Source organism: Nematostella vectensis, chromosome 7 (genome assembly GCF_932526225.1).
Source record: "Nematostella vectensis chromosome 7, jaNemVect1.1, whole genome shotgun sequence".
Taxonomy (NCBI): Eukaryota; Metazoa; Cnidaria; class Anthozoa; order Actiniaria; family Edwardsiidae; genus Nematostella; species Nematostella vectensis.
The window spans coordinates 9,131,204-9,147,032 of NC_064040.1; the positions used below are offsets into that span (position 1 = coordinate 9,131,204).

Sequence of the window (15,829 nt, forward strand, 5' to 3'; positions counted from 1 at the left end):
TTTTAGGAATGTAGTAATGAGTTAGCTGGCCAGCAAACAAAGATCTTACTATCTCGTCTCTAGATAAGTGACGTAATGGGTAATGTAAACAATGCTAAACTGTGCGGGGGAAGTGTTCACAAATGTGTGTTCCGATCGTGCCGAGTAGGAGCTCGAAGGTCTCTCCTCCTTAGAGCATAACATGTCGAATTACGGGCTGCTGGACAAAGCTGTCGGTTCGTCGGTGCCTTTGGAAAGCGTTTGGATTCGCGCGGTTATTCGAGGCTTCACTGCTCATGTCTTAGCAACTTTGGAATACAAAAATAACAGCTCAAATCCACTCGATGCAATTTATGTTTTTCCTGTCGACGACCATGCAGCGATTTGTGGGTTTCAAGCTACTATCGATGGTAGATCCGTCGTGGCAGCAGTTCAGGATAGAGGGGAAGTATTACAGCAGAATATTGACAGCGCGCGCTCAACTCAGAACGGCTTAGCGGTGAATATTGATGACAACGCTGATAATTTTCAAATCGGAGTTGGAATTTTGCCTTCCTATAAGACCGCAGTATTACAGGTAACTTATGTGGCGGAATTACCTGTTGGAAAGGATGGACAAGTTGTATTTATTTTGCCTTCTGTAATAAACCCCAGGGTTTTCCAAGAACACGATGCGCGGAAGAAAAACTTGGGACGTCGCACCGCTTCAGTGAATTCCAAGTATTCGTTCGAGTTGGATTTAAAAGTGCAAAGCGCAACAAGTATTCAAGAGATAACCTCACCCTGTGGTGGTCTTGAATACGAGATTAACGCGTCAGACAAGAGACAAGCTTCTGTCCGACTCACGGGGGAATCCTATCACTTCAACGATGATGTGCAAGTGAACGTGATTAGAAGTGAACCATTCCAACTACACGCGCTCACAGAGAATGGCGTGACAACAAAATCCTCAGACAAATTCCTAGCTACGCCCATTGTTATGCTCAACTACTTTCCCGAATTTACAGATTGCAAAGAGCGCACAAGAGGAGAGTTCATCTTTCTCGTTGACCGAAGTAAAAATATGAAGGGGGAAAATATCGATCGTGCGCGTGAAGTTTTGTTGTTGTTTTTGAAAAGTTTGCCGGACGGATGCCATTTTAATGTGATTAGTTACGGAGCATCGTATATCAAGCTCTTTACCCAGAGTGAGGTATGCGACCATAGCTCGCGTGAGAGGGCTAGCGATTTCGTTTGGGACTTGAAGGCGGGTATTGATAACGCGCGCCCTATCGACCCGCTCAGAGAGGTGTACTCACACAACCTGATAGACACAGGCTACCCGCGGCAGGTGTTTCTCGTGACTGGGGGAGAGGTTGGGAATGCCGAGCAAGTCACGGATGAAGTCCGGAAAAACGCGCACACCGCCAGGTGAGAGACGATAGACAGGTGTTTGTTTGATTTGTTTGATATAGCAATTAAAGTCTGGATCTACCAGTTTAGAGTTACAGAGGGCTTGATTTAGCGGAAGGTTAGAGTTAGAGAAGGTTGGATTTAGTGGGAGGTTATAGTTACAGAAGGTTTAGGGGGTTTGATTTATCGAAAGGTTAGAGTTACAAAGGGTTTAATTCAGCGAAAGGTTATAGTCACAGAGGGTTTGATTTAGCGGGAGGCTCGATTTACACTGGGTTTGATTTATCGGGATGTTCGATTTATAGAGGGTTTGGACAAGTTCTGGCGTTCATAATGGACGTGAGATGGCTGTAGCTTAAAAAAGAAAGACAGCAATACAGGACATCGCATTCGAGCATTAGTCTAGGGGAAATACTTTTAAACTGATTAAGAAAATTCTTCTTATAGGTGTTTTACCCTAGGAATAAATGTCGGCAAACATTCGGACCATGTTCGGAGAATAGCGAGGGCTGGCCGAGGTACCTGCGAACTTGTCTCTCAACTGGATAGGGTGGCACCCAAGGTAAACCTTTAAGAGTGTCCATGTTGCATTACGTCATCACATCACTTAAAGCTGCATTGCACTTAAAGCCGCATTGTCACCAGTTTACCTCCGGAGGTCCGACGGAAACCTCAACCGTTAAAAGACAAAAGAATCTATTAGAATCCGAGATATTTAGCAGGCCATCCGCTCTAAATTATCGATCACACCCTCGAAGAAACTTCCAATAGACAGATTGCTTTCAATATTTTAAAATATTTTTCGCGTTTTCCCTTAAAAATCATCGGAGAATGTTACTTATCGACCGGAAGTAAACTGGTGACAATGCAGCTTTAACAGCACCTTAATTTGGTTCCAGTTTCAAGGGTTTATCTCTTGCTTGCTTCTATAGAATGAAGTGTAGAAAGGTTATGTGGTATTCTAGCTTTCTGTCAAAATTATCTTCCATGGCGAGCTTGGGGGAAGAAACGCAGAATTAACTAAATGGACTTTACGCAGAATACGAAAACTCCCCTAGAGAGGCCACGATAACTGTGTGGCTCGAGGGCTGGGGCAGGCTCCCAAAAGTTGCTACCCCTAAAACATACCCAAAAATTAACCCCTTAAAAATACCAAAACGCTAGTATCCCATTGCATAAAAAAGTCTCAGATGACAAATTATCAAAGTGTTTTGTTTAGAAGTAGGAACAATGTAGAAAACGTTGGCTCGTGGCTTGTTTGTAGTAAATCCCTGAAAAGAACAATTTCTATAATAGAAATACCGATTTTCTCTCAGATACCCCCTGATTTTGACGCCTTAAAATACGACAAGCGGGGGGGGGGGGGGGGGGGGTCAGGTATGCTTGGGACATTTTCTGAGGTGCTTTCAGAGAATGTCGATCAACTACTCCTTTGCCATTGTTTACATTACAAAATTAAGCTTTCTGTTCTTTTAATAAACGTCCAAAATTACCATCCAAAATTCTCGTCCGATTCTTGAGTAACAAAATTTGATTTAAGTCTCTCTGTTACTCGGTTGAAATACCCGATTGAAAGGGATGCTTTGTGTGGCCTTGGAGTGGCGGCAGAGAACGTAAAAGAGCCGCTGTGGCCCTGGTCTATGTTCCCATCTTCAGTGACAGTGCTTACCAATACCGCATATCTCAGACGTATGAATGTGAAGCGTTCAGACCGTATCTATACTGACGAGTAAACCAGTTGCATGTGAGCGCATTTAATAGCGCGTCGTCATGTCGAATTATAATTTCTTTTTACGACATCAATCCTACAGCAAAAAATTGGGAATCTTGCAATCACGTTTCGCCGCTTCTCTGGTTTTCTTTGTCGTTTCTATTATCCCGCAAATACACATGAGAAAAAACAACTTTATGATATAAAAAACATGATCGCCACAGGCTGTGTCATACGAATCTAAATGGAAAAGGTCACATTCCTTCATTTGTCACTTGGGCCGTGAACTTCAAACTACACGCAGACGGCCTTGTGCTTTTATCTTTCTCGGTGATTTGAATCACTAATGAAACACTCACACTCGCTTTTCATATATTACATGAATCATCTAACACCATCTAAAAACTGTTTTGATTGCATATAATTTTGGTATTTTTTCTTTCTATCTCTTTCTCTGCGCTGTAGAGCGTGTTATCGTTTTTGCATCGTTTCTGCGTTTTCGTGTGGGCGCGGATCATTTTGAAAACGGAAAAAATAGGTTGCGTTTCTAAACGAAAACGGATACGTTGTGACGAGGTATAATTATAGCGTGGATTATAGGGATTTAGCAAAGACAAGACAAGCTAATCCCAGCAAATCTAAAACCTTTCAACACTTGAATTAAGGCATTGAGTTTTCTCCCAGAGAATTCTCTATCAACCTTCTCTCTAAAACTGATCGATAAAATTCATACAGTGAAGGGAACAAACTGACTTCTTTATAATTATTTACTTTCTATCTATAAAGAATACCCGGACCAAGGGAATTGCTAGAAAGGCTTGTCTGGAAGAGCCCAATTTTTTTCGCCTTTCTCCTACCCCTCCCTTCCCCTTTTTAGCTCATCCCGTAGAAGCGGTCATACAAGTCTAGATGGTTTTCATACTCTCCAGCTCTCATTAGTATTTTTCCACCTTCAAAATAAGATTTAAACAAAATTAACGAGACCACTTGCACGGTTGCACATGAAAATGTAGCAAATCGTGTATATCTATTTTTGAGATCGTAAAGTATGGAACTAATAAAATATTCGAGCTAGGGATCCAGAAGGGGAAAGGAAGTGGGTGGGGTGGGGGCTTTACCGACCCAATGGAGGAGGGGCACAAATTTACAAGGCATATGGCTGTAGGTAAATTTGTGGGATTAAGCGACCCAATATTTATTTTAAATAGTAGGTAAAGAAGGCCAATCACGCCGCTATTTCCATCCATTTCCATCTGCGAGTAACCAAGTTATTTTTAATCAAATATCGTCAATAATGTATCAGACTTCATCCGGAGATTAAGAGATTGTTATTTTGAAGGTCCCTTACGAATAAACTGCTGTATTTTCAATGGTAAACAAAGGAGAGGTTGATAGACAATCTTTAAGCTGGTTATTGACGTACTCCCTCTTAATAGGTACAAAGCATGTGGGATGAGGCCACACAGCCCGTCGTTACCAATTTCCACGTGTCCTGGACTCTGCCAGATGGGTGGGTCGCACGATGCATCCCCTATAACCTGCCCCCGATCTACCGCGGCCACACCCTCATCCTGTACGGGCTTCTGATGCGAGAAGACAACAAGCAGCCGTCGTACATCGTGGCCGTGGAGGGGAAGGCGACCATCAGCGCATCCATCCAACACGGGGACACCACCAAGGATGTCCATCAGGAGGTCCGATTCAGCGCACTTTCCGGGAATCCTGTGGACCGCGATATCTTCCTGCATCGATTGACGGCGAAGGCGTTGATCGAGGAGGAGGAGGACAAGCGGGTTTGGAACCTCACGTCAGGGGGTCTAGCGACTAGAGCGCCTATCGTAAGCCTCAGCAAGTCCACTAATATTATCTCCAAGTCGACCACCTTCGTGGCGGTAGATAAGAGCACACACGAGGTGATCGCGGTACCTGAGCTTAAGGCTCAAGTTGAAAGCTTTACCCAATCTGCGCCGGAGGGCAGGATCTTCGGCTTGAAGGCTGTTAACATGAAGATCCCAATTCCTGATGAAGCGGATGGTATCATTGTACCAAGCTCTCCGGTGTTCATAAGCGAGACGAGCCCTAGAGTGAAAACTCCTTCGTCTGCGCCCCTCCCGCATAGTTCCACCCGGACGGTAGGGTTCACTTACAAGCTGGACGGGTCAATTACCAGTCCCACCAGCCCGCCAACAAAGCAAATCGCAATTAGTTCGAACGCGCCAAAAGTTCGACAAGAGGTCGAACTCAGTCGCCCCGCGCAGGTCACATCAACCTCTAACATCAACATCCAGCAATTCAACTTTGCGCAACCAGTTAGTCCTACACTTACTAATCCTCCTACAGCCTGCCAAGAGATCCCGGGCCCGGCAGCCCAACTTGCGGCGAGCCAAGCCGTCAAAGAAGTCAACTTCAGTCCCCAGGCCCCTGTGAGCCCATCTCAGCCGGTGATTTCAAGGTCCGAAATGTATATCGAAGGGAGCCCCAAACAGGAAACAATTGATGCGATCACTTTTGAGATTCCCATGGATCCTTCAGCATCCGTGGTCAATGGTACCCCCGGTCTCCCCTCGGGTGTGCTAAGTCCCCCTGTGTATGGCAAGACATTCCGCTTGAATGGATACAACGAAAAAAGCCCAAAGGTCAGTCCCCCTCCCGTGAAACCAAAATCATACAGTCCCGAAGCGCGCTCGTGCGGTTCAGAGAGGCAGCCGGAAACACCAGTCGCTCCAGCAAAGCAGTCGCAGATGCGTTTCAATTCCGAAGCGCCACTCGCACCTCAATATAGATACGAATCGCCATCAGAACCACGATATAGCCCCAGAACGCCACCAGAGACAAGATGCAGCCCTGGGGCGCCTTCAGAGACAAGATGCAGCCCTGGAGCGCCTTCAGAGACAAGATACAATCGCGAAATGCCATCGGAGCCGACATACAGCCCTGGCGTTCTACTGGAGGCACGATACAGTCCCGAAGCACCCGCACAACCAAGCTCAGGGGCTTCTACAAGTCCACCTGTGAAACCAAAGCCAAATAGTTACAGTCCCAGCCAAAGATCGCCTCTCAGCGAACCACCAGTCAATTCCACAGTCGGGTCACTCAATTACGCACAGGCATCGCAAGCTAATATGGATCTTAAAGATAGCTTTCCTCCTGCTCCTTCGTCTTTCCATGAATCGTCGAAAACTAGTCCATCACGGCTAAACGAGACCGCGAATTCCTACCAGGCGGACCAAGAAGACGGGGTACCGCCCGAGTTCAAGGAAGAGCGCCTCGCTATGCTCGAGATTCTATCACTGCAGCAGCCTTCAGCGGCATGGCCTCTGGACTACCTCCTCGCGGACGTGTGCGGGATACCACTCAGCGAGTTGAGGCGTTCGTGTCCACGTGCTATCACCATGGATACGGTCACTATGGATACGGCATGGGCTACTGCCCTGGCGCTCGCGTGTTTGCACGTAAAGTTTTCGCACTTGCAGAGTGAGTGGGACGCCGAGGCGAGGGCCGGAAGTAAATGGATGAGTACTACCTTGGCCGCAGGGGGACTGGACTTCCAAGAGATCATGGATAAAGCGGCGACGATGATTGAAGACACTTTCATGTCGTCCATGCTCTAGATGTGTTGCTAGATGCCTCATTTGGGAGCCAGTGATATTGCTATAGAGAACGGCGTCCCTGATTTCAGGTTTTTCAGGGGCTATGATTGAGTCACCTTCACTATGCTCCAGAAATATTGCCTTGTAGATGGTGTGGTTTAAAACCGGTGCTACCGTTTAAAAAGACAGTGTACTTGATTCCAAGAGGACAGCGTCTTTGATTTAAGGTTTCTCAGTGATGATTTTAGTCACTTAGATATCGTTAATGTTCTAGAAATGCTGCTTTGTAGATGATGTATTTGTACGCCGGTAAATCTGTTAGAGAAAACAGCGTCCTAAATTCCAGGCGATAACTTTCGTGTCGTCAATGTTCTAGATTTGTTGCTTTGTAAATTGTGTGTTTGGAAACCAGTGATATTGCTAGAGAGGAAAGTGTCAATTAGTGTTAACTCAAAGCTTCTCAGCTACGACGTTAAAAAAACTTTTATGTCGTAGATAATGTCTTTGGATGTGGGGGACATTGCTAGACAAAGTAAGCGTCCTTGATTCCAGGGTCTTTTTTTCAATTGCTACAGAAACTGCCATCAATGAACGCTACTCTGCATCATATACTTTATAGGAAAAGCAGCCCCTCTCTGGGTCATTTCCTTAACTGTAGGCAGCAAAATTTGTCATGGTTATTCATGATTCATTTATGCTAAGCCTGATGACAAGAGATATTCATTATTTGAGAGGTAGGGTATATAATTTAGTTGGTCTTCAATGGTTTGCAAATCTTTCAAGAAAACAACAAAAGAAATTTTATAGACAAATTTGAAAAATAAAAGTGTATTTTTTAATCATTAATATTATAACTTGAGGCAAAATAAATTACTACTTGGTAACACTTTATGTTTCCTTGTCGCTGTCACTATTGCTATCATAATCTCCATCTTGATTATCACCGCCATAGTCATGCCCATCATCATCACGATCATCCCACTATCTTTATCATCATACAGTTGGCACTTGGAGCAATGTTCCTGTATATAGTGCCAAGTCGTTCTACGCCACTGAACACTTGCTATGTTTGCTTGATTTTGAAGACGCTTTTGCTTTTTTCGGAGATTTCTGCAAAGAAATGCACAGAAATATATTTTCAAATTATGGTTGTCGAGATGCGCGGAAATTAATTCAATCTGACCTTGGATTTGTTTGTTTGCTTGAGTGGTTCTGGTTGAGTTTGTAATGTTTTCTTTTCCGTATTCTCTAGAAAAAGAAGGTTTAGGTAAACGTACAGCCTGTACCGAAACCTACAATTACCATCAGGCCAAGGGGGGTACTGGAAGGTCCGCTCTAATAAACGAAAATCAAGTAACACTGCGAGGTAGGACGAGCTATCTGAGAGAAAATAGTCCGCTCTCGCTTTCCGAAATAACACACCGTGCAACTACCCCTTTAAAGCCTTATATTAAAAAATATTTGTCAGTCATAAAGACGAAAAAATGGCCGCCATGAAGTCACCTGATATGGGCGTGTTTGGTGGGCCGTGTTCCGACGCGGTCGCTGTGCTGTTCAAACGCTACAGATAAAAAGGAACAGTGCAATTAATGCAATTAATTATGTTATACAACGAAATATAACGAGAAACAGAGAGGCCGCAATTTAAATACGGAAGTGAGTGGTTAAAATTTACATGAAACAGTGTACATGCGCCCAAAGTGTTTTGCTTCGGCGCCTAACCTGGAGCCTCTGAAGATTTCAAGTATCATTCACGGTTTTATACCTCGGCCCAACGTCCCACTGGCTGAGTGGGACTGGTAACGGCTGATCGTGGTTTTGTCGATGAACTCGCTTGCCCATTTCCTTGGGAGACAATCTACAAGAGGGAGAATTCTTTCAAATTCCAAAGCCGTTTTAATTGTTTTCAAAATTTGAGAGTGTGGGTACCCTGTGGTACAACCTTCCCCGGCTTTTTTTAGCAGATTTTTCACTAAATTAATTAAAATGGACCTTGAGATGCAAGAATTTAATGTTTGGCTTACTTTTTCTAAATCTTAGTTCAGTTACACAATTATTTTCGAAAAAATCCGACGTGGGCACCCTGTGGTTTTTAACTGGAATGAACAAGATAGCCTTACGGCCACACCCAGATTTTTTTGAAGCGTAAACATATATTTTTGGAATCACTAAGGAAAGGGCTTTCAGATGATATTTGTCTCCCAGAATCTCCGAGGGGGGAGGGTTTCATTTTCTGGCCCACGGACTATTTGGGCCTTATCGCGCTAGCACTTTTTTATTGAGTGCGCAGAGATATCTTAGTATGTGCCGTGGTAGACTCGTAAGTCGTCATAAGGCTAGCGATCGGTAGTAGCTTCTTTCTTACCCGGTAACGCGCCCATGTTGGAAGCTGCCCAATGCTGAACCGAAAGGAACTAGTCTCTGCTGAAACTTCTGAAAACAAGTAATGAAAACAAATTGCACATCTACTTTATCTTGCCATCAGGGCCGGATACCTCGAGAACACCCACAAATTTAAAGGGATTGAAAAAGATGAAATTTTGAGTACATGTCAAACATATTCGCTCTGAAAAAAGAAAAAAAGTGTTCTCATAAATAAAATACCTTCCGTTTTGCATAAAGAATATGCAGTATAATGTGATAGATTCAATATCTCGGTAAAATCCTTTCAGCCTACATCTTGCCAATGCTTTATACCTAAGGTCGTAGTATTTTCTTGTGTTTCACTCGTCGAGTGAGAGTTGTCTATAAAGTGCTCCTGGACTTGGTCATTTGGGACGAACTCTAAAGGGGCAAAATCTCTCTCCTTGTATTCAGCGTTCGGTTTATGGTCATCGATATTATCCACGCCTGTTGATTTTTCTGGTTTAGTACTTGGTTCTTTGAACTCGGTTATGACATTAGTTGATTTGCTTGATTTCTGAATATCGCTTGTTGAGTTAACTTGTTCAAAGTTTGATTCTTGGAAGTCGCTTGTTGAGTTCGCTTGTTCAATATTTGTTTCTTGGAAATCGTTTGTTGAGCTCTCTTGTTTAATGTTTGGTTCTTGGAAATCTCGTTCTACGTTCGCTGACTCAGGAATTACTTCATTGCCATCACTTGTCAAGTTCGCTGTTGTACTAGAGGGTTTTCTACGACACCAAACATACAGAAAACCAATCAAATAGAAGTTAGAGCGAAAAAAATAGGGAGAGATGTGTCGAAAGTTGGAGGCTGCCTCTGATATAAATAACGACCACGATAATAAAATAAGTCAAAGTGATAAAGAGAAAAAATGACAACAAAACTAAAAAGATGGGAGAAGAGTTCAATAGCAGTATATATATTAAGTATAGGTATAGTATTAGTCCAAAAACTACAGTTAGGAGTGCGGATTGGTTACGATAAGGTGAAATATAATGGTGTATATTTATCATACAATGATTACATTGCATCCTCTCCCTATTCAAACATAGGAGATTTGTATTTGTATTTCCTATTACTATTGTAAAGTTGTATTACATAGTCAACTTATGTTGGTCTGTTTTTAACCCATTTATGAGCTCATGATGTCTTGTCTAGCTTCTTTGTATGAGGATAAATTAAACATGAAATCACTGAAACCTTGTTGGTTTGACCGAAACAATCAAATGCAACACTTGATGCAATTCGTTGTGTAGAGGGGATGGTTGCGTTTCTATCACAAGGTTGAATAATTCGATTTATAGTCTACTTGGCAAGGTGCTTGCCTTTTGATTTAAACTATAATCACGCCGTACCTTGGTCGTAGGTTTCCAGACTCCATGATCGTTGGCACCACATTCTGCACAACAAAGTCTTGTTTCTCTAAACTAAACACAGCAAGATTATAGAAACAAGTAAAGAGATATGCCATTTTTAACGCTTGGTTGTTGAGTTTCTCTACGGCTGTATCGCTCATTACATCTTAAGTTAAATCGCTAAACAGGAAATAATGTAAGGGTAAACAGAAGGGTTTGACCTCCTGCCTTGGTTGTGGCCATAATAAATACAAGAATTGAGAAAACTCAATATAAAGAACATTTGAGTTTGCAGGTATATGGATAATGCATATTTTAAACATGAAGTTTGTAAAGTGACCACGATGATAAAAAAAAATCAAGAGAAAACGATATTGAGGTGACGTCTGATCCTGTATACCCTGGTGCGCACGTGCACGTAGAGACATATTGGTATCCCTTTCTTTAATCTCATGCTATATTATAAACTTAAAGATAATTGAAGGAAGAGTGGATTTATGTGTAGCATACCAGCATTTAGTGATAAAATCAGAGAAAACATTATGGGAAGACAACAATGTATCACGGGAAGACAACAATGCATTATGGGAAGACAGTAATGCAATGCATTATGGGGGAGTTCGGTTTTTACTTAGAATTGCGGGCGTCCTCCTGAACGTGTCGATCTTGTGTTTCTGTGATCTTCGAAATTTCCCCGTTCATCAACCGTTCTGCTTGAGTATTCTTGCTGAAAAGAATAATTTTAATTATTAAAAAATAAGGAACTGTTGGCAATGCTGGTCTATCGTTGTCTACTAGTGCCAAGAGAACTAGTAGAATAGAGTAGAGTGTGCCTCCCCTTCCTTAAGTTAGTACAGAGCGATTAAATAAGAGCAACATAAATAAACTTCGTGCGATTTGATGGATCCCGGGCCAAAAAAATAATAATATTATGTATAATAATAATATGTATTTTTGCCAATATTATCCTAAAAACATAATCATAGAACACGAGCATGATAGTTTCTGTCTGTGATCTTGTGAGTATGATTACCCGTTAACACTAGTTTCTGCTGTAGCACCTCCTGTCGTAATGCTTTCAAGAATCTTCAGGTCGTGAGGTTCTGAAGCGCTATATACAGGAAAAAACAACAACAATATAAAAAGACTTAACTTTGTGAGATTGAAAAAATTATAGGGGGCGTTAGACACTGCCATCTCCTCGCGAACGTCACACATGCCCATGGTATTTATAACAATAAATTGTAAACACTCTTTGCGATCTCAGGGATTGGGTGAAGTCCAACGCCCACAAATTTGTAGAAATATGGTAAACATCGTCTCGTATTAATTATATAATTTGCTAGTTGAGCACGCTGGGAAATTCATATAAGCACTGCAACTCCTTAAAAATTATATACCATATTGGAATGACTGGGATTAACAACGGTACTCGACAGCATTCTTTTCTTGTTAAATGTCTAGGGCCAGTTAAGGCCAGTGCAGGAGTAAATGTGTTAAACATCAAAATAATCACATTATTTCTCCATAGAATTCTAGTGCTACCTGTGGTTAAGAATAATAGGTCCCGCTGGACACTGTATCCCCATCTGCGCATGCCGAGTGATCATATTCTGTAAAAGCAAACAAATAAACTCAGAGAAAATACTATCATTGCGTCCATCCACTAACCGTGAACTTTTTTGCGTTAGTTCACGGGCACGTTTTTTACACTTTTTGTCAAAAAATTGTCCCTTTCTCGTTCTCTCATTGGCTAAAAACACACTTTAAGTCGTTGGCAAGGGCTATAAAGGATAGTGAAGTATGAACTTTTACGACTAGGGATCACTACTCTTAGGAAAGGGGTCTTGGACATTATCAATGACTATGTTGTCAGATATCTCAAATAGGATAAATAATCAATAAATTTAGGAAGCTAATAACGTGGGGAATTTGGGTCACTAAACGGCTCAAATATGACCATGACTTGATGACTAAAATGTCAAATATCTCAGCTTCTGTCTATTGTCATTATATTTTCCCCAACAGTGGGTCACGAAAGCCACCACCTGCTAAAAATAACAATTACTTTATCCGTAAATATAGTAAAATCCCCATGTAGTGATCTCAATATAGCGATATTCTCGGTATAATGTATGATTCTGGTCCCGCAACAGTAAAATATCGTTATATCGAGGTTCCACTGTATTTGTGTATGCTTAATTACCTGGGTACATTCAAGAGGCAAACGCCATATAAAGATACATCTAGAATAAGAAAAAAAAAAGACTAATTAGATCATTTATAATGTAGAAGCTGCTTCATTGATACATTGTTTACAGCGATTAATAAAACTCCGTGTGAGGTTTAGCTCCTTTAGGTCCGTCCCCCTCCCCCCTAGATTCGCTCGTGCGGCTTACCCATCCGCGGAAACCGTGATTAACCTCGAGCAGTCACTGCTGAACAACATGTCCGTGCTTTGTTCTGAAAAAAAAAATAAAATACAAATATTTCTACAGATATTTCTAAAGGTCGACTCTCGCTAGAAAACAAAGGGCAACGCACGTAATTTTCCTGAACACAAGCGCAAGAGAACGCGGCTGTGCTATATTTTATTACGTTCGCACTTGGGTTTGCCGATTTTCACTTGTGTTCTTGCTTTTGTGGTTGATCAAGCACTTGTGTCTCAGTGAGGGCCTCCCTTAATATTTCAATTTCCAGGTGTATACATGTTTCTTTTCTTTTATTATCTTGGGTGTGAGATCGTATGACTGTTCTAGGTTGACTTCTTTACGTACCCGAATGTCCTGACAAAGTAGCGACGCATTCCCCCGAGTCGAGGTCAAGGAACGAGAGCGTCTTATCGGAGCAGCTAGTCACAGCATAACAGCCCGAGCGGTCTATTGTTATCTGTAGAGTACACAGTACGTAATTATTTAGACCCCGTCCACACGTATCCGTTTTCGTTTGAAAACGCAACCTTTATGTTACGGATACGGGTATCGTCCACACGGAAACGCGAAAACGATGATCGAAAACGGGACAATTTGAAAACGATCTCCAGAGTGGAACAATTTGAAAACGATACCCCTTCGGTGCCGTGGGGACGGACGAAAACGAAACCTTTCGAAAACGATGACGTGATAACTCAGGTCCAGTCCAGGTGGCGCGCGAGTACGCATGCGCTGTAAAACTTGTTTTCGTATCGTTTCTGCGTTTTCTTGGGGACGGGTCGTATCAAAATGAAAACGCTTCGTGTGGACGCGGATCTTTTTGAAAACGGAACAAAAAGGTTGCGTTTTCAAACGAAAACGGATACGTGGGGACAAGAGAAGTGGTGTTGATTCGGAATTTTGAACTATACAGCTTATTTATAAAGAATAAAAAAAAATCTGGTTTACCTTTGTAAGAGTGCCATCGTTACTCTTGGATCCTTTAAAGGTCTTCACGTGTTTCCCACTAGAGGAATCATAAATCCTGCAAGCGAGAAAATCAATAGATAGTCAACGAGGCGCGTTAGTATAAATCCACTCACATTCAAATAAATGACTATTTTAATAATTATCAGTAACACAAACAACGAAAACAGTATTTTTACAAAATCAAAACAGCGCTCTCTCGTTTGAAATGGTGTGTTTTTTCTAGTGCGTACGTGAGCGCATACAACCAGGGTTAGCAGCGCGCGCAGATAAACGAAAATTGAAAACTTTAGCTACAAAACTCGGCAGTCTTCGTTACATTTAGTGTCCTTTTGTAAGGATGGAAAATACATTTACTAGAAAAGATTGACAACTAAATTTCTTGAATTTGAATCAAGGATTTTCGTCTCTTTCGCTCCAAGTGAACTTGCATAGATTGTGTGAATGACGAATCCCGTGGTATGTCCTATGATTTACCTTTGCCTTTGTTGTAGAATAAACTTTATGACTTTTAATCAGAAGAAAAAAAACAGTGACTGTCACCATATTTAGTTAATGTCCTTTCCTTTGGGACTCTGATAAGGATCAAAGGAATTAATTGCCCCACGCCGGCAGCGCTATGACGGCGGTCACGCCTACCGTACATAAGAAGGCTAGAATATCAGAGGCAGTTCAATTGAGTTGAGTCACAGCCACGTGTAGTGCTAAATAAGTATCATATTCTGTTATTTTTATATTTGATTTGTGCACTTCGCAAATAAACTTCTCTCTTTGCCAAACTCAGAGTGTGTGTCTTGTCATTTGTCGATGTCGCGCTGGGGGGAATTGAGAAAGTATCTGAAAAGAAGTTTCCTCGGTACCAGACCCCAAAACGACAACGTTTCCTTCATATGACAGCGGCGGCAAGAAGAACTTGACAAAAAAATGCTTTGCTATGCTTAGCGCTCAATTCTATAAGGGACCTTACGCAAATAGAAAGACAACGGCAGAAAACAAAAGAAAAATCAAAGAGCCAGATTAGCTCGTCTAATGAAGGCTTCTCGTTATTCAGACCTCATGTTTCATGTTAAGTTAGGGTGACTTTATCGACTCGTACGAAAAGATGGTTGCAATGTATAGAGTACCCTGACATACCTTATTGTACGATCTTGACATGCAACCGCGGCAAGATTCCTGCAATAAAATCGATATTTAAGGGCCCGACCATTTAACTATTAAAGGGTCAGTCCGATCCACGATTGCGTTACCTCGAGCAGTCGATGGCCATGTCACGCAAGCCAGTCTTGTTAACGACGTTCGTTGTCCTGACGAACATTAGCTGGGTTTCCTATTGCGTAAAAAGATGGGTCAGCGGTTGTCTAGTGGGTGTTAGGGGTGAGTTGCTCACAAACAGTTACTCACCAATAGTTAAGTGAGAAAAGATTATACCGTACACACAGTAAAAGCAGCGCATCAAGACAGTAGGATCCTACCTTTATTGTTTCCATTCAACATTGGAAGAGAAATTATGCCATGAAATTTTTAAATAATAACATCGCAATAGCTTCTCACTTTGTAATTATGTAGAATGGCTAAATTGCTAGAACGGCTAAGAGGCTAGGGTGGCTAAACGGGCTAGGATGGCAAAATGGCTATAATGACTAAACGGTTAGGATGGCTGAACCGTTAGGATGGCTAAACGGCTAGGATACCTAAAAGGTTAGGGTTGCCGAATAGCTAGAATAGCTAAACAACTAGGATAGCTAAAAGGCTAGGATAGCTAAATGTTAGGGTGGCCAAATAGCTAGGATGGCTAAACATCTAGGATGGCAAAATGGGTAGGATGGCTAAACAGCTAAATGCCTAAAATGGCTAAATAGCCAAATAGCTAGGATGGGTAAACGGCTAGGATGACTAAATAGCAAGAATGGCTAAAAGGTTAGGGTGGCTAAACGGCTAGGATGGCTGAATGGCTAGGATGGCTGAATGGCTAGGATGGCTAAATGGGTTGGATGGCTTAAC

The 15,829-nt window shown here is 42.1% G+C and overlaps 2 protein-coding genes across 6 annotated transcripts in view; one reads left to right on the plus strand and one right to left on the minus strand.

Moving 5' to 3' along the window:
* On the plus strand, positions 1-7,558 carry LOC5503397 (von Willebrand factor A domain-containing protein 5A). 3 transcript variants are annotated; one of them, XM_048730493.1, is made up of 4 exons: positions 1-1,389; positions 1,819-1,933; positions 4,519-5,948; positions 5,979-7,558. In XM_048730493.1, the coding sequence occupies exons 1-4, from the start codon at positions 182-184 to the stop codon at positions 6,691-6,693; spliced, it is 3,468 nt and encodes a 1,155-aa protein (XP_048586450.1). In that variant the 5' UTR covers positions 1-181; the 3' UTR covers positions 6,694-7,558. The 3 variants fall into 3 exon arrangements, with proteins under 3 accessions (XP_048586450.1, XP_001624479.3, XP_032227631.2); XM_032371740.2 differs by having other exon boundaries at positions 352-556; positions 634-1,389; positions 4,519-7,558; XM_001624429.3 differs by having other exon boundaries at positions 4,519-7,558.
* Positions 7,485-15,829, minus strand: part of LOC5503396 (mitogen-activated protein kinase-binding protein 1) — a 20,236-nt gene continuing 11,891 nt past the window's right edge. The window contains exons 21-36 of one of the 3 annotated variants that reach the window (XM_032371741.2): positions 15,076-15,155; positions 14,963-15,001; positions 13,811-13,886; positions 13,208-13,319; positions 12,830-12,893; positions 12,637-12,676; positions 11,976-12,043; positions 11,464-11,541; positions 11,062-11,157; positions 10,431-10,502; positions 9,370-9,803; positions 9,038-9,105; positions 8,438-8,530; positions 8,176-8,233; positions 7,856-7,920; positions 7,485-7,782 (exon numbers count right to left, since the gene is read on the minus strand). In XM_032371741.2, the coding sequence (XP_032227632.2) occupies positions 7,717-7,782; positions 7,856-7,920; positions 8,176-8,233; positions 8,438-8,530; positions 9,038-9,105; positions 9,370-9,803; positions 10,431-10,502; positions 11,062-11,157; positions 11,464-11,541; positions 11,976-12,043; positions 12,637-12,676; positions 12,830-12,893; positions 13,208-13,319; positions 13,811-13,886; positions 14,963-15,001; positions 15,076-15,155 (1,509 nt within the window). In that variant the 3' untranslated portion in view covers positions 7,485-7,716. Of the gene's footprint in view, positions 7,783-7,855; positions 7,921-8,175; positions 8,234-8,394; positions 8,531-9,037; positions 9,106-9,276; positions 9,804-10,430; positions 10,503-11,061; positions 11,158-11,463; positions 11,542-11,975; positions 12,044-12,636; positions 12,677-12,829; positions 12,894-13,207; positions 13,320-13,810; positions 13,887-14,962; positions 15,002-15,075; positions 15,156-15,829 lie in introns of those variants that run through there. The other 2 variants (XR_004293479.2, XR_007312289.1) reach the window with 2 other exon arrangements.